Source organism: Corvus hawaiiensis, chromosome 5 (assembly GCF_020740725.1).
Source record: "Corvus hawaiiensis isolate bCorHaw1 chromosome 5, bCorHaw1.pri.cur, whole genome shotgun sequence".
Classification (NCBI taxonomy): Eukaryota; Metazoa; Chordata; class Aves; order Passeriformes; family Corvidae; genus Corvus; species Corvus hawaiiensis.
The window spans coordinates 33,128,031-33,153,903 of record NC_063217.1 but is presented as its reverse complement, the minus strand read 5'-3'; the positions used below and the strand labels follow the sequence as shown (position 1 = coordinate 33,153,903).

Below are 25,873 nucleotides of genomic sequence, written 5' to 3'. Positions count from 1 at the left end.
AATTTTAAAAGACAAAAGTGCGAAATCACCTGCTAATTTCAGTGGATTTTGGTTGGGATTTCTCCTGATAAAGCCAGGTTCAAGTTTATTACACTAAATGCCAAATATCAGGTTGTATAACAGACACTACACAAAGAGGACAGCAGAGGTTGGGGCGGGGGGGAAGAAGAAAGCAACCAAATTAAAACATACCCACAAACCATCCATCATCACATTTTTCCATCACATCAATGACATCTCCCTCTCTGAGCTCCAATTCATCTTCGTTCCTAGGAGTATAGTTATATAGAGCCTGAAACCTTAAATAGGACAAATGATGCATTTTAAAAAGAAGTAAGAGTTCCTTGCACTTTTTCTCAAGTAAAGGACATGGTTTAAACATTAATTAAGAAGAAACACTTCTTGCAAATAGAGTGGAAAAGGACTTTTTTTTTGCCTGGTGGACTTGAGGGTTAGGAACTTATAGTAAATAATACCTTCATTAGAAAGGTAACTCAAGGACACTAAAGTCTGGGTTGCAAGGCAAGCCTGATGGCTCCTCAACCAGTTGTTTCAAAAACAGACTTTTTTTTTCAGATTTTTTTTTTTTAATTTTAGTGCTATTTTATAGTTCAGTCACCAAACAGAGCACTGCTAAAGGAGAGTCCAGATGTGCTAGCTCTGTAACCTTCTGCGATCGGCACCTAAAACTGTGGTTCTGCCTTTAAGCTCTGTGAAGCCAGTAACTCAGCACAAGAGAGGGTACCCAGGACAGCTGCTCACACACACTGTCACTGTGGCTGAGGGGCCTCCCTGGGCTCGTCAGCGGCTACACAGATAAGCCATCTATCTCTGAGAGTGAGGGAGAGGCTTGAATCAAATCAGAATACATATGCATGGAAACTCAAACAATATTCAAACCCTGAATGTGCCTCTCCACCTGACCAGGACTGCAGATTGCAGGATAAATGGCAAGAGGTGTGCAATTACTAAATGCATTGTCTTTCATTCCTTGCCAGCTGTTAATTGAAATTCTTTGAATTGAAAGAATCCACTCTCACTAGGGGGAACTGAAGGTGTTCTTGGGCTGACAGGAAGATTGCTGCACAAGCCCGTGAGTCCTGCAAAGTCAGAATTGGCCTTTTTTTTCTAAGCAACTGTGCCTCAGATATGACTGACTGTGTATAAAGAAGCAGGGTGAAACTGCAGAAATTGTGAAAAGGAAATATTTTTAATTTCAGAATGCTGAAGCAAAACATAATTGTATCCATTCTTTTCTCTTAAACAGTTCACTGAATTTTAAACCTTAATGCCATTATTACACTTTACCCAGTAAAAACAGGATAGCTTGCCCATTGATATGTTAATCATTCTGGCTAAGTTTCCATGGCTTAAATAAGGTGTTTATTTTAGTAAAAAACTCCTACTCCTGAAAGCCCAATGTGAAAATCCTATATACAGACTGGCGCTAGGTTTAGTTTAATGATGGTCGTCTTGAATAAACTACACTTATTTTTCACATTGCTGGTTTGGAGATTAGAAAAGAAGACAATGTTCCAAGAAAAAAAAAAATTTCTCGTGACTGGCAGTATCTTCCCAAGCCCCAAAAATCTATTTTAATATTTTAGTTTTACTAACAAAATGGAAAGAAACTGGTTGTTTAAGCAATTACCTTTAGTAATTTGTGTAGCAGGAGTAAGAACAATCTGTGCAAAAAACTAAGTTGCAATAATATTTTCTGTTATGCTTATCATCATTCCAGGAAAGCAGAGCTATGGTGATATTCCAAAAAATAATTAAATGCAGCTTCCAAGGGGACAGGATTTGCAGATGTAATGTGTCATGAATAGGATTCAAGCCAATTACTTAAGTACAGTAACAAGAACTTCCCAATTAGCTCTCTTTGTACTTTAGAAACTGAATCTTAGTCATTTATAGATAATCCATTTTAAAAATTCCTTTGTAGTAATTTCATTCTCTCTATGCTAATCTAAGACTTTCTTCAGTATGAAAACTCTACTAGCATTTACAATACTGACAGAAAACATATTCAAGAGAAAGAATGGTTAGTTGGCCATTTAAATATATTTCTAATTTTAGGAATAAATTACTTTAGTCATGAAATACTTATACTGTATTGAACAAAATTAATTAGACAATTATTGCTTTCAAAACTGAGTTAGGTGCTCCAGTACACTCAACAATACCAAAAGCAACTTGTGGTTTTAGAGAGACTAAATATCCAAATCTAATTATTTATCTGTGGTATAGGTATTTGGTAACTTTTTGCCCCTCATTTCTATCTTCAAATGACTAAGGAAAACCTAAAAATATTTTTAGACATTACGCCTTAGCTACATTTTATGAAGAATGATCTAATAGGGCATGTGCTGAAGTGCTCTGATGCTAAAGGAAGAATGGCTACTGGTTTCAGCGATCACTGAAGCAGGACCCAAGTGCAAGACTGGCAGCGGGGGGGAAGTCTTGAAACAATCTTGCACTAAACTTGCATTTTAACAGCCAGTACTGAAATATCCCAAGCACTTACAATGTTTGTCAAAATAAGACTTGAGTTCTAGCTTCTTCTCCGGTTTTCAGAATAGCTTTCTTGTATCTCATATTTGAATTGCACTTGTAAATCACACCAAAATGAGTGAGCCTGTGTTCCTGTGATCAACATTATCAAGTTACTTTTCTTCCCTCTATTCACATCCAGAACTGTTTCTGAATTATTGTATCAAGTCAGTAGAACAGATCAGTTGAATCAATGTTAAATCTGCAACTGTCATTTTGCTGAGATGTAAAACTGGAGAGAATAAAAAAAGTCAAAATCCCTTCTATAAATATAGACAATGGAGAACTGTTAAGTTGCCATGTCTGCCTGCACTGAATGTAAAATTAAACAGATAAGGCTTTGCCCTCTGGGACCTTCTTGGACATCTTCCTACATCATGCAGTTATCTATAAATCTGTGAAATCTCTTCATAATTGTACTTGGCAAGTTAAAAAATTCTCTGATGATATGCTGGCTGTTGCTCAAATGTTAGGTTTTGGTTTAGTAGACAAGAAGTATACTTACGGTTCCCCCCCACTGTGTATGTTTTCATGAGAAAGCACAGGGCGCTGTGGCTGAAATGAAATGATTTGAAATGTAATAAAGATTTGCAGTTTAAGGTCCAAGTAGCTGGATAGGGGTGTAACACATAGTTGCTCAAGAGTTCATATTCTACCTTGTGTAAAACCATGGCCCATTCTGCCCCCCTTCCAACGCACAATAAATTCTTAAGAGATATGACAAACAACTGAATCTTGGCATGTTTAAAGATCTGATTTTTGGAGGTGATAATAAAAACTAAACTGTGAACTTCATCAACAGTCCATTCTATTTATAGTATAGTACAAAATTAGAATAGAACCCTGCTGCCTCTTCACTGTGAAACAGAAATAACATTAGAAAAATCAGATGCAACTGATGAACATCATACATTCTTTGGGTGAAATATATTTTTAGATAAGCAGAAATAAAATCTCCTATACATAATGGCAGAATCTAGAATATTCACAGATGAACAACATACCAATTTACATTACACACACAGAGTACTAACTTGGCAGGCATAACATGCTATGCTTTAACTAATTCTGTTTCATCTCAAGCCATGCAGGCTGTTGGGAGGCAAAGAACAGAAAAAAAATTTGAAAGAATACATTTAATTGTGTGAATATAACAATTAACAATTTTACTTCAACAGAAAAAAGTAGTTTGTATTTCCAGTGCAAAGCTTTGTGAAAGGAACTATGTTCCTTCTTAATGGAGCATTACTGGCCACTGATATTCAATACACCTGGATGCAATGGAAATGAAAAATACTAACCTTCTACAGAAACCATATCCTGCTTAGAAAGTCATTGACTTATATTGATTAGAATCTGGCTGGGGCCAGAAAGTGCAGGAGCAGCTGCTTGGGAAAGCTCTTGATATGAGCAGGGATCATATTCTCTGTTGACTGAGGATGCCCTCTGGTCATGCTGTAGAGAGAAGTCTGGGAACCATATCTGCTCATAGCACTTTCTTTCATGAATTGAGTAAACTGCAATCTGATCTTTAAGCCATGGAATTTGTCTTATTGCCTCACGGTTCTCTCTTGGTTTGACTATTTCAGTCACTCTTTTATCACTCTTGAAGATGATACAGTCTTCCAAGAGAGGAGGCAGCAGTAAACAATCCACAGGCTGATGGCAAAAATTGAATGGAAAAACACAGGATGCAGTTTGTTAGGTTTTTTCCCCCCCTTTTCCCTCTCAACATCTCCATATGAAATTAGTTAAATTTCTTTTCAGCAGTTTCTATGAATATGTGCAGAAAACATTGTGAACAGTCTGTACTTTAGATTCTATAGAGTATAACTTTTAAAAGGTGCCTAAATATGCAGGCAGGTAGATCAGAGATTTGGTTTTTTTTTAAATTCATATTATGGAATGCTAGGTGGGAAAGAGTTTTTCAAAGAAAAAAAAAATTGTTTATACTCTTTACTGCCTTCTCTCCCTCACTTAACTCTCCTCTGCCAGTGTACAAGAAAGATGGATAATTTTTACCAAAGAATAAACAATAAAGATTGCAAATTAAACAGTTCTCAGTAAACCTCCTTCAATGGCTGGCTTGTCAAGCAAGAGGAGAATAGTCAGAATGCTTTGTATTTAGACTGGAATCTGACCTTATTTGCTGCTAATCTTTCATCAGGTCTGTAACCGAGCTGAATGCCAAAGATAGTCAGAGATGCAAAAGAACTCAACTGAGGTTAAGGACTTTTCCTATAAACAATGGAAGTAAAAGTCCTAAACAATGCTACAAATGATTTAATGTGTTGAACATAGTACCAAGCCGGGAAGAAACTGGGTAGGCTAGTATTATCTTCTTTTTCTGCATATGCTTCATAAAATGCTCTATTGCTAATTAATTAAGTAGAAATAGATAATAAGAATCAAGGCAACTCATGATTTTCAACTCTGTTATTGCCTCAGAGAAAACAATCTTTTGACAAAATTACAGTCTTGGAGAAATAGGGTGAAGTAATTGGTGGTATGTCTGAACAGGGCAACCTTGGAGCTTGCTACCTATTTTCCACAAGAATGCATTCCACAATAATGCCCGCAGCTGACATCCAGAAGCTTTCTCCCTGTTTTCTTTCCCTAAGCTCTCATTCCCACATACAGTGGCACTGGCTAGACAGGGGACTATTGCAAAGATTTCTAGTTTTTAACTGCACCTCAGTTTACTAGACCATCCTACTTCCTGGGAAATATTGCAGGACCTAATCCCAAAAACATTAAAAACTGTTCCAGTTGTATGCCTGATTTTCATGCATGATTGATACTGCACTTGCGTGTAAAAGTTCTGTAGAGTCCAGAGCATACAAATTAGGTGCATGGTATGTGCTCTTGTACTTTTGGAACTAAAGTCATAAATACACTACACATTGACCAATACACTCCTCTTAATACATTCCTCTGGAGTAATGTGCAAAATTAAAATAGGGCTTAATCCCTTTTTTACAGCTCTCATTCCTAGTTGGACTTTCTGCGAGATGGTGTTTGTCTGCTATTACAAGAATCCTGGCCTTCCTAGCACTGAGCTGTCTTTCTTCACTGATGAAGAAAGCACAGTCCCCTCATACCTGGAAGCAAACAGAGGCCTGCCAAAAAGCTGAGACTTTGAAAGTTACACAAACCTGCATATCTTAAGCTAAAATTCAAATTTTAAAATTGGAGGCACCAGAAAGATGATCACCTATAATCAGCAGCAACAGCATGGAAAACAATTCAGCTCTTTACCAGTTTTAAGAGCTAAATGTTAAGAAACCAAAGCAAAGGACAATTAAATCCTAAACTGAAAGTAAAACATAAGCCATAAATTCTCATTCTCATATGGTTTAGGTTGAGGGTGAAGTTTTTGTGTTTGACTTTTTTTCCCCCCTTTTTCATAATGTAGATCACCTTTTTGAGCAAAGTCCATGCAAATTCTAAACAACCTGACTTTCTGGCTATGTAAAAATATTAGAGCTGTGTTACAGCTATGTTACAAATAAGAAGGGAAAGATTAAAGAGTATTAAAATCTGTAATGACACTGCTTGGGTAAAGAGGACAGAATTGAGTGAAAAAAATATAGCAGGAGCAAAACACTTTGAAAAGAAGGACATGGATTCAAACCCAAAAATTCAATCTGTATATGTGCAAAAGCCTGTATACACACAATGAAGAATAAATTTTTGACTCTTAGAGGCTGCAATTTTAATAAACTAAAAATGCTTTGAAAGAGAGGAGTAATTTTAATAAAACCAGACTAAATATAAAGAACCAGACTAAATACAAACATCTTGTCGCACTGGAAATACTATGCAGTACTGCAGAGATAGAGAACACTAATAGATTTATATAATAAGTTCAGACACACACAGACCTGTTGCCTTTACTCAGTCATAGCACAGAAGCACAACAGGAAGAAAACATAGCATATGGATAGTATTGAGACACTTGGGTAAAAGCAAAATACTGAAAGACTAGACACTGAGCTCCTTGTCCATGGAAAAGCTGTTGCTGCACACTGGGCATCCAGTACCATACCCTGTGTGAATAGCTGTGACCTCTGACAGGTGAGCTGCAGGATCTCTTAGTCATCACTGGGCTACGAGGAGGTTTACCCATAACAAATATCTCCCTCTTTAAATTAGCCTAGAAGAACCACAAAAACTTTATCAAGTGAGAGTTTAAGAATGAAGCATCATAGGATTTTTGCTGCTTCATTCAGACATGCAAACCAGACATGCTTTTCCTGATGATAAAGAGCAACTGTTACAGGTAGAAGGAAGGGTACTATTAGTATACAATATTTTCATTGCTATCACTGTATCTTTTTTCCCCAAGGGTTTGCTGCTCTGGCACATGCCCTTACATGTTACAATTAAAAGATTAATCACATATAGCATATGCAGTTGGAACAGTTACTGCATGTGTACCCACGAAGTAGGTCAGATAGCAACACAGAAAAGCTCAACAGCACAGAGCAGAAATGCTACCTTAGAAATACCAATGGCAAATGTAATTCCTTGCTGATAAACAAAACACATCCCTTGGATTTGCATTTAGAAAGCAAGTAAATACTTGGTGGAAAGTACTTCCTGAAAATATCCTCATTTTGTTAGCATCACTACAAATCAGCTTCATGTTTGTCAGAATTCAATTCTTAATGGGTGTGTGTGCAGAAAATGTAAATTCTCATGCTCAGGGGTGAGTTGGGGGGAATGTGAGGAGAGTGGAGTGCTATATCACAAACCTTTTATTAGGTATTTGTGTCTGTCAGTAGAATGTAACTAAACAAAAAACCAGCCCCCTCTTAGGAGAGGGGTGAATAAGAACAACAAAAAAAGATACCAAGAGAGGCCAAGGAGGCAGAAAAACGTCAGCATTTCTCCTTAGGATGTGTCTTCAGACTTCTTTTTTTGGAGGACACATCCCTCCCACCAACATGGTGCAAAGTGACACTTCCCACCTACAGCTCCTTGTATTCCATTTCCCACATCCCTCGTCATGCTTTAGTTTTGAGCCACATACCAAAAATATATACATGTCTACATATGTGTATATATACATATCTATGTGTTTTTAAATTAACAAAAATTCCTGAAGTAGAAGAACTCTCTGAAGAACCTCCCTGCACCTGTGATATTTGATTCTTCAAAATGTTTTGCTCTTTCTACTGTGGCAGTTGAGAGCAGAATTTAATCACGGGCAACATGCATAAAGAGAAGAGGATAGGAATTGTCCCATCTTCTCAAACCCAGCCTGTGGCCTAAATAGCAAGAAATGACGACAGCCAAAACCTGTATAAAATATAGTATAAAGTTATACTTTATACTATATTTTAATCCAGCTCTCTATTCTGGCAATGTAATCAGTGTTGACTGATTAAAACATCTGTCATTGGTAGGAGTGTATCTAATTATTTTGGCAATTCTTAAATAGGTAAGTCTATACTGATTTAAGTTTATAAAGGAACCTGTTCCTTAGATTTAAAAAATAATCTAAAAAAATTTAAAAAATAATTGAAAACAATAATTAAGAGTTAGAAGTCTGTAACAAGACCCCAGACCTGTAGTTCTTCTTGGTTCTCAGGCTCTTGTGTGTGCAAGATGGAGTCATCCCCGTGGTTCTTGGTGTCTTGCCTCCTGCCTTGCCCAATTAAGAGCAACTGCCTTGGAGGTGCCCTGGGGCAGATCTTTTAACTCTCAAAACATATATTCCTTCTACTTATTTTCAGCTTGGATTAACACACCTTCCTCAAATAAGGGCAAAGAATATAAAAATCACCTAAAAATAATTTCAGTGTAGATGAGGAATGTTCTTAATTTGTCTGGTTAGGCTAAGCAAAAGCATCAAAAACACTATACCAACTGCTAAACTATTAAAAGTTGCAGAAACAAGTGCAGTTGTCTGTTTTACCCCTTTTTGGAGGTGAAATAAACCTAAGGTCATGACAGATTCATGCCCTGGAAAGAAGCCTTATGTCTCTTCCCTACTTCAGAAAAAAACCCCAAAAAATCTGCTTATCTTAAGACTTCTTTAAGTCCTTTGTGTCTGTGTTTTCTGTGGATGCACATTGTAAGATGGGGTAGATGTTAAAAAAAAGAAAAAAAAAAAGGAGGGTATTTATGACATAGATGTAATGATGCAATAATGATCACTTTTCTAGGATAGTTTCTCTTTACATGACTTTTTCTCCTTTTCATGAGCAGATGAATCTTCTGGAAGTCAGCACTGCAAACTAACTTTGTCTTTCTAGAGCAAGTTTTCATTTTTCTGCCACAGAGCTTCAATGCTGACATGAACTGTAGTCCTGAAGAGGGAATAATCCTTGTCCAGTCCTTGACTAACAGAATTGGTATTTAAAACATGACTCTCTGCAGTGGTGCTTTACTGTGAAATTTACAACTGTTCTCCCAAGCTTTGGATTAAAATTGAAAACAGAAACACAAGTGTTATCTAGTTTCTTCATACTTGAAGACAGTTCTGTTTCATTCAATTAAGTAAGTTACACTGGTATCCTGATATGGACCTGAAATTGAGTCGAAGGCTTTCTGCTTTCCTATCATTGGTATCTCCTTAAGCTATTTAATTGTATCATAATGGTTATAGTTTTACCTTGTGTTTCATTTGAAAAAGGCCTATCTTAATACTCCATTCATTATGTTATTTAATATTAGTAAAGAAAACAGTACATCTGAGAAGATCAAACTCAGTGTTAGCCTTGCAGTTATTTAATAGACACGAAGATTTGCAACAATCCATATTCAAGAGGTGCAGTTACCTTTAGCTGTAGTGAATCTTTCTCCTGCTGATGTAAGGGTTTAGAGAGGAGAGGAGGTGAGAGGGAAGCAGTAGGCAGGGATGCTGTAGGAACGGAGTGGGAAGTAGGTGCCTTGGCAGAGGGAAATGGAAGATTAGAAGAAAGGTGGAAAAGAGGATCAGTCTCCTGATGTTCCAGCAGAAAGCGGAGCCGGCTTAAATGTTTAAGAAATATGAGAAATAACTGTGCTATAAAACTGTTATAAAATCAGCTGAACGATGTCAAATGCTCAATAAGGAGACATGTAACTAACCTGAACAATCACAAACCTCATGCTGATCTTATTATTAGTCATCTACTTTTCTGGAGAAATTTCTTGCCTCAGTATAAAAAAAGTTGCCATTTGTGGCCATGGACTTCACCTCTATTCAGTTTTTCTCCTGTGTTTTTCAGGTCATTTAAGGGTAGAGGTAGCTTGCAAAATTTAATAATATTTAATAATTAAATAGTTTGACATTAGGCCTAAAATATTGTCCTACGCACCTGACTTGCATGTTGATAGTCAAAGCAACTGTCTGACATGTCTGCTGAAGTAAGTGCTGGACAGAAAAAAATCTATTCTGAAACTTTGCCTGGAAACAAACTGTGTAGTTATATTGTGGCATTTAATGGCCAGCACACATTTGGGATAGTTCAATGATGTACTGTCCCAAAGAGGAACTGGGGAGGGCTTCAGGAGGAAGCATTTGTCTAACTGCCAAACACAATCTGATCTGTTACTGTTAGTCAGATTCTCGTAAGAGAGGCTGCTATAAATACATCAGCTGGTGAAGTGACACCTGTGAAGCACAAACCGCAGAGTCTCTGCAGGAGGGACATGTCCCTCCCTCTGGAGGCTGTTGACAGCATTTGCTTGCTGGGGCCTCTCTCTCAAAAGGGGCAGCACGTAATGGCCCAGTGAGGGAAATGGTTCACTGGCTTTTCACATCAGAAGCTCCTCAGCAACCAAGGACAGAAGGGAAAGGACCAACACAATTGATACATCATGGAATTCACAATTATGCGTATGCCTGCTTCTGAGAAGGGACTGTCCCCTAACGCTGACAATTTTTCATCATGGAATCATAGAACATAGTTCGAGTTTGAAGGGATCTTAAAGATCATGTAGTTCCAACCTCCCTGCCATGGGCAGGGACACCTTTCACTAAACCAGCTTGCTCAGAGCTCAGTTTTATCGAATGAAATTGTGTAAAATTGTGCCTGTGCACAATACAAACATGTAAATACAAGGAAATGCAGAGAATAGATATACTGAATTATCTGAACACAGAAGTCAGGGTTGTCAGAAATTAAAATACCTTATCAATATTTGGTGAAGTGTATCCTTCATAGCAATCCATAGAATCTTCTCCACTTGCTATTGGGAATTCTAAATTGTCATGTACCAGATCCTCCTCTATATACAGTCTTGTCAGTTCTTCTGTTGTGTCTTGTGCTCCGCCGTAGAAATCTATTTCTTGAGGTTCTGACTGATCCCCTATATTAAGTGGCAGATCTGCAGTACAGATTTCCTCTTCATTTTCAGCACTTGCAGCTAGCACTCTGGACATGGAACCTCCTTCATATGGTGAAGGGATGTTACGGATAGCGCCATGTTCACCTTCTCTTGTAGTATCTGACAAATCTCTAGATAATTCGATAACTAAAGGTTCTTCAATAACTAAAGGTACTTCAATAACTAAAGGGTCAATTATACCTTCTAAGTCTTTATCTTTTCCTGAGTTGGTATTGTTGCTGACATGCTTATATGCTATGTCATGAGATGAGCTAGCTGAAGATGAGACAGAGGGAGATACAAGAAAGGACAGAGGAAGAGCTGTAGGAGAGCTGAGAGACACCTCTGTGTTTGGCATGAAGTGACCATCCTTAACATGGCGAATGCTATTACCTGGGGCTACCATTTGGGAGGTAGCTAATGCTAAAGAATTGAGTTCTTCTAAGTCACATAGAAAACTGTCTGGAAGTGATAGAGAAGTTAAGTTGCACATGTTTGAAGGTGAAAAACCAACAGTCCTTGAAAACAAGTCACTAGAGTCAGTCTGAAGAATCTTTTGATCAGTGTGTGACCAAGAGGAGGAAAGTTGTCTGGAAAGTGGGGTCAGTGCTTGGGAAGGCAACTTCAAAAAAGAAAAACACGGGAATTGAAATAGGTAAGTATGATGGAGAATTAGGATATGAGTAAACTGGAAAAGAAAAATGTCTGTGCCATCATCTGGATTACAGGGTAGAATTTCAGTGACCATAGGTGTCTGAAATCACTACTACATGAATCAGAACAGCAGGAAAGACATTTGAAACATGATACTGTATCAGGTTCTGTCTTAGGGCATAAATGTCAAACATTAAGACAGATCTGAACCATTACATTAATGAAGGCAACTGCATTTGATCTGCTAAAGTTATGTTACTTATGGTGCTCTATTAGTGAGCCTGTCACAGGTTATTAAATCATACAATTAATAATAATGAAATTTTCTCAAACCATTACTATTATTTTGAGAATAGCATTTTCAGAAGTACACCTCAGGTGTCATTAAATACTTCTTTCCAAGTATAACAACAGAGGTAATTTCTAATTATTCAAATGTTAATACTTCTACTTTTTCTTAGTACTTCTGAGTAAATGTTTAAGAAACATCTTTAATACATTGCATACTTTTATTAAGGCATGAGCAGCTACAGAATGCATTTGTTTTTCAAAAGTAACCCTATTAGTTCAAATGATGTCTACATTTGTGAAAGGTACACACATTCAATTCAAATTGGATGTAGGCAGTCAACAATGCTTTTAAAATAGTGACAGCACAGTACACAACAGTATGCTTTGAGTACCGTTACACAATATTGATTGAAGTATCCTTCTGGGAAAAGAAAGGTCCTTGTCTAAGAATGAGAGACTGGTGAGTCATACGTACACAGCATCGGTAGATATCCATTGCTTCAGTAAATACTGAAAATGCATTTTTGTTACTATTAATCCTCAAAATTAAAATTGAGTAAAAAATATTTTGATCTCATCGTTAGAACTATCTAAAATAATTAGATGTACACCTCTAAGTTATCTGGACTACTACAGACTTTAAGTATTAATGTAGTAGAGAAAAATAATTTCAAAAGTCTACATTAATGTTGCAGAATAGAGAGGTTAGTTTACTTACCTTCTGCTTGAGTTTTCTTGAGGCAAATAGCTTTATATTATAGTTAGACAAACCTTTGTTACAGAGTCTTCTGTACTAAAGTGAACAGTATAGACTGATAGAAGGCAGTCTGCTAAAACACAGCTAGGCTGTTACAGCAATATTCAGTCTCTTTCCCTCATCTTTCCTCTTAAACAAGTGTCCCTAACCTGTGGTTTTAAGGTCAGTAATACTGCTGAGGAGACTTCACCATTTTTACTTTCCCATGGCTATAAGCTGCGCTAGATCTAAAGATATAGATGGATTAGGCCAAGTTACGGAGAGCAAAACTTGCTTATTTATTTTATTGCCATTAGGCCAGACAAGTTTAGTGCAATTGCTCTAGCAACAAGGAGAGATATGTGGTAAAAAACTCCAAAGGAATAGGGAAAGTGGTATCAGAAAGTGTGGTAAACCCTAGAACACCTTCAGGACTGCTGAAATTCTTCTAGGTAGTCAGGAACAACACGTCTTCTTCATGGTATTGCCATTTCTGAATACAGCTGAATTCAGGAAAAAGATGTCTGTTTAAGAGTCTCAGTAGAAGTTGGTGGTTTTGGGGTTTTCTTCACCTATCACTGCAGAAGTATCCTATGTTAAAAGAAGGCTTCTACCAATTTCCTTCCCTCATGAACTAATTTAGTAATAACTAACTTAGTAATAATGGCAGGATAGTTTTGTAATAAGGATGTAAATGCTCTGAAGCACCACCTGTGCTCAACAAGGATTATGGAATTTTAGCAGGATACCTTAGAGACAAGCCTGCTCCATAGAAAATAGGGAGAGGCATCTCTGGAATATGGAGCACTTAAGCTCCCTCATACTCTTGACTTGCCTTCAGGACCCTCTGGATTCCTGTAACAGTAAGGGGCCCTAGCTTATGAATACCTCAGTTGGCAGCTACAGAATTTGATGCTACTTGAACAGTTTTGTGGTAATAGAAGAGAGAGGATCTAGTTCTCTGCTGTGACACATTCTGGAAAACCAGACAAGACCTGTTCTAGCAACTGTCCCAAACTAATATTTAGTCCTAAGTAATATTTTCAGAGGCTACCGTTGCATATAAATGACATCTTCTGGTAGCTTTTTACAACCCCAAAGCGATAAGCAAATGTGGAATTTATTTCAAAGTTGAAGCATGTGAATGACCACCAAGTATACAAGTAGACAGAAGTAGAAAAGGGGACAAAACCAAATGAAACATGGATTAAAATCAGGGTAAATTTATAATTACACACAAAACCTACTGCCCATGCTGAAGAGATAAGCAACAAAGGTGAAGAGGAAGATCTAGAAAAGTTCCCATCTTGACTGTTCAAAACAATTGATAACATGTTAATTCTAAGCACAGTTTGTATGCAGAAGCTTCCTTAGTTTCTTTCACTGCCAAAAATGTTATGTTCCCCGCACAGGTGACTGTGAAGCCTCACAAGTGAATGATAAACCAGAACACAGGAATCTTTCTGCAGCATTGTCCCGGTTTGAGACAAGTCACCCCAAGACAAGCATCCTGTAGCATGATATGTGATGGTTATCTAGACTAGGAAGGAAAACAATTCGGAACCTACGATACACATCTGGTGTGAACAATATACAACCATAAAGGTCTGAATCCAAGTTCATTGACAATGTGATGACAATCATCTATCTCACTCCTAAATGAAACAATACTGTCAGTTTGTACCGCTCCAAAGAATGTACCAACAGCCTCCTCCAAGACTGCGAATGGCAAAAGGAGGAAGGTTTTGGTACAGAATCACTGGCTGTTCTCCTTTGCTTCAAATGGTACAGAACTGCTCTTGGCAAGGTGTGTCTTGCACGCTTATGGAACTGTCGGCTTTTAGGACAGCTGTGCTACGGGAATGTCTTCACACTGTACTACTAAAAGGCTGCTATACATACCCTTAATGCTCAAATTCTTGCTAAGGTTCCCAAATAAATTTTTCTCTATTGACTTGACTTTTCTGCCCAAATTTTGCCTGGTTCTACTAAAAATAATGTAATAGCCAATGAAGAAGAGAGGATAAATCCTGGCAAAATATGAGACACACTTGTCTATTAAAAATAATTTATTAACAACATAGTAACGCAATTCTACCTGTGCAAGAAAGAAAATGTTGTGTACTTAATGCCTAAGTTATGTATTATGTTAAGAAAAAAATTACAAGTCCCTCTAAACCCACTCTAGGGGGGGCAGCTAACATCAGAAAATCCTTACCTTAGTTGAACTTAAATGATGTATTCTGTCACTAGAATAGCTTTGGGGTATTGGAGGGTCGGGATAGTCATCAACACTTTTTGATGGATTCTTTTTGATGACTTCTACATAGGAAACAGGGAAGATGCCTTGTTTGTTGGTTCCTGGTATTTTACCTTCATACCAGTTTTGATCAACTCGCTTAAGAAGAATTACTCTGTCTCCCTGAAATACATTATGAAAATGAGTTATCAGCACATACATTGGAAGTTAATTCTGTACATAACAGGTATTATTTTACCACATAATAGTATTTTCCCTGCAATTCTGTTTCCCATCAGTCTTTAGCATCATCTCCATTTTCCCATTTTTCCTCCCATTGATAATAACCATATATAAAACTACCATCCCAGTAAAATGAGGGGTTAGGCATGGACTGAAAAGGCTGTTCTTTTATCTGAGGGGAATCTCATGTAGTCCTCTCCTCTTACTTGGGAGATTAACATTAACACTTCTCTTTGGAACATAACCTGTTTTAATTGTTGGTCAAACTGCTAGCTAATGCCCCAGTGATAATATGCAACAGCAACAGCTATGCCCATGTTTTCTTAAGAGTGATAAAAGTTAAACAATGAAGTCCATGCAAGTGCTTTGTTATCAGTACAACTGGAATAAGTGGAGGTAGAGAACTAAAAAGTGAGTCTACTGGAAATACGAGAGGAAGAAGTGCTTTTCCTGTGTAAAATGGGCAGGGCCTCACTGTTTTTAGAGACACTGTTTTTGTAGAAATTGAAATTTTGGGTTTCTTTTTGTTTCTCTAGTTGATGTGTGGAGTTCACTACAACTGTCTTTAGTAAGATGGAACAAAAGAAAACCAGTGCAAGTCAGCTTTTCAAACAAACCAAAATTGGGCTGTCAAGACTATGATCACCACAAAAACCACAAAAGCTAATTTTAAAAAGAAACAAAACATCGAATTACCCCAACCCCTAATTTCTCTAAGTTCCTATTCCTGGGTTTTTTTTAGACCTCTTTGACATTTACTACTTTCAAATAAGTAAAAAACACCCGTTACTTTCAGTAGTGCTGGATTAGGCTCTAGGTCAGCAACAAACATCTCTAGCCTTACTTTTTTGTTCAAAATAAAAACAAACCATTGAAAAGCTTCTATGAACTCTAATTCTTAAAAAAAAGAAAAATGTAACGGGCAGAACTTCCCAGTGGATGAAAAGTACACACTACTTATGCTCAAGTATTTAATATCTGCAATAATAAAGTTTCTCTACAGTGTTAACAGTCCAGTGTCTAACAAACTTCAGAAATTAAAGTTATTTTGCTCATGTGCAGTTCAGTATAGTCACCAGGATGTGCACAGGAAAGATAATAGAACATTACAAACAGAGAACTGTTATTAAATGAAATATTTACATTCACAAAAATATATCTGAGGCTTTTTCTTGTATCTATCTTCTGTAATTTTCTATTTATTCTGTATTTAAAACCTTACCATAATAATTGTGACAGCAGGAATAATAATTAAAAACAGGAATAGATAATGGAAGTGCAAACTCAAAATTTAGCTGGGCAGTTAGCAGATAATTGCATATGCTATTCTGCCACAATCCAAATTAAAGGCACAACACATTTACACTATTTGCAGATAGCTGAGACAGACTGCAAGCCAACAAGCTATTATGTCAAGAATTTCCTACCGTGGTATATATAGTTTTGTGCATTGCAAATCTTGCATGTAGAGTGCACCAAAGCACAGTATTTATGCATTTATTGATTCGGTGTAGCAGGAGACACTATAACAGTATTTTGATGGAAGATAGTTCTCAACTGTACCTTTCTAAGTGATAACTCCACATTTGTGTCTGCACTGAAATTATATTTGGCAACAGCTTCTCCAATCTCTCCAATCTGTGCAGGGGGAGGTGGCCTGGCAGGCTGTGCTTTTTCTGGGGGAAAAAGTTTCTAAGGAAAAAGAAAAACCAGATTTTCATCATTCTCATGTGGTTTGTGGACCTATTACCCAAATTAAGTAAAGGAATTAAAACAGAGAACAAACCTCAACATAAGAAATTGGGAATATTCCAACTCTTCCATGGTGCTCACCCTCATACCAGTTTTGATCAATTTTCCTGAGGATATAGACAGTATCTCCTTTCTTAAAGGACAGCTCTCTGTAACAAATTTATTTATATCAGATGTTTATAGCTTTACATTTAACTCTTCTCCCTGCATGGCTCCTGAGATCTTTACAGTTTGGAACTGAAACAGAATGTAACAACTAAACATTTGAAGAAAAAGTGTCACAGCTGTGGTACATTTACCAGTTGATCATACCATATAAAATCAAATTACTCGCATTTATAAATCCCATGCTTCTGCTCTACACTTTTTTTTTCAAGACAGCAATTCAGAAGCATGAAGAACACAGGATTATGTCCTCATCATTTCTTGATACTCAGAGACTGTGATATGTTAAATGTTAGATATCAAAATAAGGGAGTTTTTAAAATCATTAAGAATATTTTCAGATCCTGGCTTGGGAGATCTTTGCTGTACCATCCATTTGGTTTTTCAAGAGCTGATGTGCTGCTCTGGTAATTTCAGTTGTGAGTTTTGTCCTAGACAGAGCTAATGTAATTCTAGTGTCAATGTTCGGCCATATCTAAAGATTGTTTAAATTTAAACAATCTAAAGAATGTTTAAATGATCATTGTAACAACAGCAGAAATGAAATGTAGACATTCTACTTTGACTCTCTCATATCCTGAATTAGTGGGTCCCAATCTTGTTTTTGTTACGGACCACTGCTTTTTGTGTTGGTATGTGACATGTCACATCCTGCAGAAAGCCTGTGTATATTAAGACAGACAGGAAGATGCTGAAGCATTATACAGACCTTTGATAAACTCATTATCTATGACCATATTTTAAGCACTTTACTCTCTGTCACCTTAATGTAATTCACAAGAAACAAAGAGCATTCAGTGGGTGTCCCTCACAACCGGTGCTCTAGAAGGCTGAAGATGTACAGCTATTCATATGTTCAAACAGATGCAATGGAGAATATAGTAATTGAAGACATTTTTATTACAAAGTAACTTCTCACACAGTTTGCTAATGCAGGGACTACTGTGACAGCAAGCAGGGTCCTCATGTCCATGGCATTTGCTGTTGAAACTGGCTCAAACACCAGTTAAGTGGTAGAAAGAGTTTGCTTGAAATATGAATTCTTAAATGAACAAAAGTCTAGTACTTACTTAGGAGTTTGAGCTTTAAAGTCATATACAGCTCTAGCTGGCAGTTTCTGAAAAATAGGCAAAGTGATTAATACATTCAGGTAGTATTACTATATGATAAATGTGTTTCAACTTCTAAAAAGGTGACCAAGATCCAAAAAGAAAAGGATAAGCTTTACAGTGGTTCTTGCAGAAAGAGGCAGTTAAATATATGGCTTTCTTTTTTAAGGCAGTTAGGTGTTTGGGACTTAAGTGTTCTAAAAACGGAAATAGCTAAATTTTAATGCAGACTACTCTTCAACTTTAAGAGAAGCACTAAAGTAAATAAAAAAGTTAACTATGTCAATGTGACTTGTAGGCAACTAGATCTCTAGGTACAACATAAATACACATACTTAATGTCCTGTAGTATTTTAGGTGCCTTTTCTGTTATCTTTAGGCTAATTTCAATTGCAAATGATGAATTATGTTTATATATATATATATACTCTGACAGCTGGAAATGGTTGGAATATTTTTAATTTCTATAATTACATTCACAGTTTTAAGAAAGCACAGAACTGGAGGTGATCTGAGTCATCTGTGCAGCTCTCCTGCTATCACAGACAATCACATTGTACCATTTCTTTCATACATTCATCAACTTCTATCACCAAGTATGTGTAAGCTCAATATCATTTCAAAATTAAACCTGTAGAACAGCCCTAACTCTCCTCACCTGTATGGCTGACACACTTTTACTGTTTTCAAAGCTGTGATGAAAATATGCACTGTGATCTGACCCAACAGCTTCACTCATGGACTGTCTGCATCTGACAAGCAGCCAGGACCAGATACTTCAGAGGAAGGTGCAAGAAGTGATAAGCAGTACCACACAAGGGTATTTGGTAAAGTGATTTAGTCTTCCTCTGCAAGTACTTGCACAGGTAACATTGCCATGTTCTAAAAAATGGCTCTCTAGGATGTACTAGTGACTAGAATGAGCTGATTATGCTATTTCTGAGAAATACTATTTGTAATGATGTAACAGTGCACATCTTTTTATGACAGGAATAAAAAGGGACACTTGTAAATTTTGCATTTTACCTTTATTCCAGAGCAGGTGTTCTTGACTGGGTTCTCTCCCTTCTTGTCATTTTAAGACTAGCTAATCTCACATACCTAGATTGCTGTCTTCACTACAATAAAAAGTCCCTAAAGTTGTTACAGGGATCCTGCCAACTTGAATTTTGCAATACTAAAGCAATTTTCCATTACAGATCTCCTTCAAATAAGATAGCCTAAATTTAAAAGCATTTTTCTGTTTGTTGCTCTTATTAAAAACAGTCTTTTAGACAGGAGGGGGTATTCATATCAACTGTAGCTAAGCCCTTTTCAGTCTTTCCTGATTTTGGTACAGCTGGTACTGTAACTACTAAAGCAAATAACAGAAGAAAGGGGGTAATATTAAAAGAACAGTGGAGCTGTTTAAATACAAAATACTTTGAAATGCACAAAATGTGCTGGAAATAGAGATGCCTTTCCCCTTTCATATTTTTAAACCTTTTAAAGTGATCTTAAAAATAGCCTTTTTAAGTATTTTATGTATTTTCAAATTGAAAGATGACTTTCTATGTCATTAGATTCTTTAAAAGAAACACACAATATGGCTCCTGGAACTTTGTTAGCCTGTATTTTGTAATAAAAAGTCTTTCTTTAAAAAAATCAGACTTTAAATCAAACTGCAGCAATATAAACATGTCAGTGGGGTGTAAATGGATCTGAATTCAGTTCTAACCATACCACCATTTACCATAGATAGCCCAGAGCAAAATCTTAGCAAAATCTTATATATTAGCAATTAAAATATAGTAATCTTTTATGCTGCCATTATTTTGTGCAATATTTTAAAAAAATCAACTGAAATTGTTAACAATCAATGGTCTGTAGATGGTGGTTAATTTAAATGTACTTTACAATTTGATAAAATCCATGAAGCCTGTTTGGAGAGCATTTATAGTTATAGGTCTATAAGCATTCTTAAGATGTGGAATAATATACTTTATTTTTCAATAAGTACTTTTCAGTGATACTTTGTGTTCCTTTAAAGGTGGTATGCTTGCTTCCATTTCCTCTTCCAAAGCATTACTACAAGCAATCAGTATCTAATTACAGTCACCAACTGCTACAGATGTTAGAGACTGCTCTTAGGATAAGTGGTTTTGTCTAATCCATTAACAGCAGTGGTTTGCCTTCCAAACAAAAATAATGGTGAAATATAGATGTTTTGTATCAGTTTTGAAACTACCAAGGCAGTTTCTTTGGGTAACACTTCGGGTTTCTAAAGAGCCTTTCCCCAGTCACATCTGTTCTTTTTATCTGTTCCAAACACACACTCCCCTTAGCTTTGACACAGCTGATCAATGACTAGTGAATTTATGTCCAGGTCTATTTAATAATAAATAGAAGAAAACTGCTTATCTTACAAAGCTTGATATTACTTAATTTCTTGAAGTACCAATCTCCTTAATGAAAAAGGAAGATGCTGATCTGTATGATGATAAGTAACTGTTCCTTTGGTCTGCATTTTTATAGTCTCTTACAACCAACACAAAACTTGTCTCAAATATGTTACCAATTTTCCATGTGGATATTGCTGCGTTATTTAATGTTGTTTCACTACCTCTTTGTCTGTAGTTCCTCTTCTCTCCCTTGGAGTACATCGTCCCACATCAGTGAAAGCAGAAGAATAGCTTCCAGGAGACTCCTGGTCTACTGAAAACAGAAATTATGTGAAACTACAATAAACAAAACCATTCAAATCTGTGATGCTGCTTGGTTTCATTTAGGGGGGTGAAAAGATATTGAAATCTATTGTTTTACCTTTAATAGAAAGCAAAGCACATGATATGATGGTAAAGTGCACCTTTAAAGGAAAAAAAGAATACTAACTTTAAGCAAAGGCTAAGGCTGTCCTCTGATCCAGAGCAGAGGAAACTATATGATAGAGGATTGAGAGGGCATATTTATGCCTCACTGTGAAAAGGAATGCTCCCCTACTGGGCCAAGTGGAAGACATGACAGCAGTACTGGGACTTCATCAGGTTTCATGACACTGTTTTGAAATGCCAACACTATAAACACATAATTACATGCACAACACATGATTCAAGCATGCTTCAATGAGAAAATGTAAAGAAACATTGTTTCCTCCTAAGTGATCTAAGATGCATTTCTACTTTACCAGGGGCACATGTTAGGCAGCACAAGGGAATTTAAAAGGATGTTACTTCACAAAAACAATTCTGTTTTAAGAGATGGAATACAAATCATATTACTTACCAATCTATGTGGCAGACTTCTCTAAAGCACAGTTTACCAATGTTTATTACAAGATGGTGAATATCTTCTCATGTTTTAATAAGAATAAAAATCAAAATCTTATACACCCTATAGCTCTGCAAGTTGCCAATGTGAAATGAAAATAGAACTATTTAATGAACTGCCTCTTAACTTCTGAGAAGTACTGTTTTAGTCTCCTACTACCACAGTGGTACCTTCTAGTGGAAATGTGATTTATGTTTGTCTTCCTTTTACTTCACTCCCACAATCTGTTGTTACCAAGCTCACACATTTCTAAAGAAATACAAGTGGAACAAAAAAAAAGAACTGAAAGCATTAAATCCATTCTAATTGGTTGTTGGCTAGGCCACAAAAGAGGCTATTGATAAATGCAATGGAGGCAAAGAGATGAGATAATTTTATTATTTATGCTGTTGGTTGCAAGCATGTCATTCCCAACAAGTATATCACAGCCCCACATCTGGACAGCTTTTCTGATATGGCATGTGTTCGTGAATGAAGATGGATGCCCACTGCATAAACCTAAAGATACAACGACTCCAAACATATCTATTTTTTTTTTTTTTTAATTCCTAGCAGTAAGAGAAGGATATGGGTGGGAAAGAAGTGAAAAGGCAGAAGTTTTAGGACAAACAATTTCCTTTTTTTTCTCTACAGCTCCTTATGCAGTCAATATTGGTAGTTTTCAGTCATCTATGACCTCCAGGTCTCTGTGTGGCTGGCACACAGGTCCAACAAAACACGAAACTTGATTAGAAGTAGAGCTCAGCCATGACTGGTGCTAATGGAAACGAAAGGAATATTCTGCTTTACTCATTCTCCATGCTACTTCAGGGATATTAATGTTGACAGAGTGTATTGCTTTCTTCATGCCAGGCTCCTTCATAGCTGCAAAAGCTATTAGAAATCCACATTTACTTTACACTATGGATTTCCTCATTTTCACGGACTGGAAAATTCTCATTTAGCAACTATAATATGTGACCAGCACATTTTTCAACAACTGCAGTCTCACCATGTAGTACTATCTGACAGGGTTAATCATGATCAGGCCTCAAGTATGACTAATTCAACTCTGAACTGCATTTTATAGCTGTTTTTTTACCAAATTTTCTATTGTAAATATGTCTATTCTAACTAGCTAAGAAGAGATGGTAACAGCTTCGAAAAGCTACACAAAAATATGTGAGAATAAGGATAAGATGGGTCTGATCAAATATTGCATAATTTATGTTTTAAAGACATTCTCTCTTACATCCATTTGGGATTGCAAGAATATCTTTCAAGAAATTTTTTTTTTTTGGAAAAAAAAAGGGAAAAAAAGAAGCAGAGCAACAAACGAAACAACTCAAAGCAGTAATTTTAGAAACAGATTGGTCATACCCTGACAATTTCATTCAAGTTTTGATTATTGAGAAATTTCCTTCTAAGAGGCTAGGAAATTTCTCAAAATTTCACAGACATATTGAAATTCTATGAAAAGAATTAATTTTGCTGCCACAGAAATTGGAAATTGTATTGTTTGAACAGTGGAAATGGAAACTTCCTAAAGTGACCTTCACATCTATTCACAAAAAGTAATACAAAGCAGTAGATTCATAAGAAAACAGAATCAATTTTCTGTGATACTGGCAGAATTAACAGCATTTTAATCACTTATATTTAACAAAATTATGTAGTACAGCACATTTTAGATGCAGATTCTTTTTTTCTTAGTAATAAAGGGAGAGTTATCTGCATACTGTTTTCAGTTTGACCAGCATCTTATGATGCCTGAATTCATTGCTTAATAACATCATTATAATTTATAGAACTAATAATCAATTAACTGAAATGCACTGGTACTTCAGTTGTCCTGATTACTGTACTTTGTGAATAGACAGCAAATTTATCTACCCTCAACACCTATGTGAAAATGATGTCCTTCACTAAGAATTTTGTGGGATGAAAGCTTCTTATAGAAGACACAAAGTGGAATGAGAAAGGGCGGGAAACACAGGGAGTAAGGTTGGATAAGTCAATCACAAGGACAGAGGAAGAAAGTTAATCCACCTTGGAAACACAGTGCACTATCATTGTTGTTAGTTGCATCCATGTCTGGAAAAGAGGCACTAAGAGGTAATCTTCCACAATCATTCTGGTACAGTGGACAATGGATAGCACCATCTTGAGGCAGTGGATGAAAAGGCTGGTGCGTGGGACTCTTTTTCAGAGCTTTAAGAGATGAATTCCTTTCTGGAATGTCTGGAAGCAGCTCAGTAATAAGTCTGTGTAATATACTGTTGTCAGGCAAGCTTCCCCGCCTTTTTTCAGCTTTAATTTGGTCACAGATGTCTTTAAGTGCAGAATCTAGTGCTTCAAACACGGATGACTTGCATTTTTTCTTGTCAGTTTGTTTTTTAGGAGCTGCACTTTTTTTCCTCCGGAAAGGCACTGGACTGACTAGGAATGCTATCTTAGAGAGGCCAGATTCTGCTTCCTGTCTCCTTGGATCTTCAGTGGTTTCTTGCTTAGCCCTTTCATGTTTTAGCATGGTGGTGAAGCGGGTGTAGGATGCTGGGCATCGGCCTTTGCAGGAGCTGATGAGATGCCTGTGGTGGTGGTGATGGTGGTGGTGGTGATGGCCTGATCCATAAAAGCTTTCAGATGAAGTGAAGGAAAAGTGATCAAAGTCACTTTCACTACAAAAGGATGAACCCTCTATCTGGATAAAGTCACTGAGATCAGAAACCACTCCATCTTGATCGCTGTCTGAAAAATCTATATGAGATCGTTGTGGCTCATCACTGGTCACTTCAATATGAATTGGCACCAGGGTTTTAGACTTGTAGCTCCGTTGTACCTGAGAGGGATATCTGACTGGAGTTTCTTCTTCCAGCAAGGATTCAATAGAAAATCGCCTCTTTGGACACAAGCCATTTTTAGGAGGCTCTAATGCAACACTTGACAACATGTCATCACCAAGGTTCGGCATTGATTTTGATTTCTGAATTAACTTTTCAAACTCTGATATTCTGGTTGGCACCATGTCTCTGGGCACCTCCTCAGTAGAAGACTCCCTCCATCCTTGAAGAATACCTTTGTGCTGTTCTTTTTCATATTGCAGTATTCTGGACTTGACAGAACAAATCACCTCAGAATTCATCAAGTCCTTGCGATTGATGCGGTGCATCTTTTTGTACATCTTCAGGAAACCTGGAGCATCATGTGCAGATCTGTGACGAACTCTTGACCTACCACTACCACGGCCCTCAACATATGGGGAGTTCCAGTTCATTGAGCAAATTTCTTTGGAGTCCTCCTCACATAACAGAGAGCCCATGCTTTCAGCCTTGGCCTGTGCATCGGGATAGCTATCGCGATCATCAGTTAACAGGTCATCGCAGCTACGAGATTTCCTCTTTGGAGAAGCAGTTTCCTCTGTGCTACTCCAGACTTCTGCATTTTGGCGAGTCATTTGCCACCCATTCTTGTAGCTGGTTGCCCTTCTTGAATCATTTGGAACAGCTAAATGTTGTCTGTAAGTGCTACAGTAATCTAATTCATTTGAGGTGTTGTGGTTGTGCACCGAGTAACTTAAAAGGGATGGATATACTTTGCTAATATCCCCACCTTTATAATCCATAGAGCAGCATGGTAAAAAAGAGACATTGCCAGAAATTAAAAGATTCAGAAAGTTGGAATTAGCATCAGTATTAGAAAGACTAGAAAAGAAATAGCAATTAGTGCATCTATCGACTTAGGTCAGTACATAGTTTGTTACAGCCTAGGACAGCAGAGCTCATAATTAAGTTATTTTCCAGCTGCAAAAATGCCCTCATGATAATGTGAACAACGAAAAGAATTCCATATTAATTATGGAGATGTTATCTCCTCCACAGCCCCTGCCATCAAAGCAACACAAGAAACCAAGCATTAGTTGGGGATTAATTGGGAGCTTTAAGCAGGTCAACAGACAATAAAAGCTGCAAAGGATTTAAAGATGAAGCCAAACAACAAATCTAGACCTCAGGAAAATACTGACTTTTCCACTTAGGCATTCTGAAAAAGTTGTTTAGGATTTTTAACCTGTATAATGCTCAAGAGTTCACTGCACCTGCATATTCTAAGTTAAAATAAAGATAAATATTTATATCAGATCAAATAGGAAATTTCTCCTAGTCATTCACAGGTAGCCTGCTCCTCCCCTGTGTGACAGCACTGAAGGGAGTGGTGTTTTGTACAGCTCATGCAGGGCAGAACAAGGCAGCTCAGGAAATGCTATACAAGTGTAAAGGAAGGTGCATCAGTTTACTGAGCCTAACCAGAAAGTAGAAGTAAAAATAATCCTTAGATTGACTTCCATAACAAAGGCCTGAGTTTCCAAGCTTTAAGACATTTTTATGCACATGGTAGATCTAGAAGACACTATGAGACAAATTTGGAAAGGTGGTCTTTAATAATTCCACTGAACTTTCAAGAATGGTCTCAAGTTGCAACATTCAGTTCAGGAAGGCTGCTTCAAACAGCTCAGTCTGCTTTCTACAA

General features: G+C 37.0%; 1 protein-coding gene across 45 annotated transcripts in view; it reads right to left on the bottom strand.

The window, feature by feature from the left end:
• The window catches only part of SORBS2 (sorbin and SH3 domain containing 2), a 208,093-nt gene that overhangs the window by 2,598 nt on the left and 179,622 nt on the right, over positions 1 to 25,873 (bottom strand). For 20 of the 45 annotated variants that reach the window (XM_048305280.1, XM_048305281.1, XM_048305278.1 and 17 more), the window contains 11 exons: positions 23,399 to 24,958; positions 20,667 to 20,758; positions 18,026 to 18,072; positions 16,825 to 16,939; positions 16,602 to 16,730; positions 14,775 to 14,978; positions 10,679 to 11,497; positions 9,342 to 9,452; positions 6,602 to 6,709; positions 3,059 to 3,108; positions 193 to 299 (listed from right to left, as the gene is read on the bottom strand). In XM_048305280.1, the coding sequence (XP_048161237.1) occupies positions 193 to 299; positions 3,059 to 3,108; positions 6,602 to 6,709; positions 9,342 to 9,452; positions 10,679 to 11,497; positions 14,775 to 14,978; positions 16,602 to 16,730; positions 16,825 to 16,939; positions 18,026 to 18,072; positions 20,667 to 20,758; positions 23,399 to 24,958 (3,342 nt within the window). Of the gene's footprint in view, positions 1 to 192; positions 300 to 3,058; positions 3,109 to 6,601; positions 6,710 to 9,341; positions 9,453 to 10,678; positions 11,498 to 12,024; positions 12,331 to 14,774; positions 14,979 to 16,601; positions 16,731 to 16,824; positions 16,940 to 18,025; positions 18,073 to 20,666; positions 20,759 to 23,398; positions 24,959 to 25,873 lie in introns of those variants that run through there. The other 25 variants (XM_048305297.1, XM_048305302.1, XM_048305312.1 and 22 more) reach the window with 11 other exon arrangements.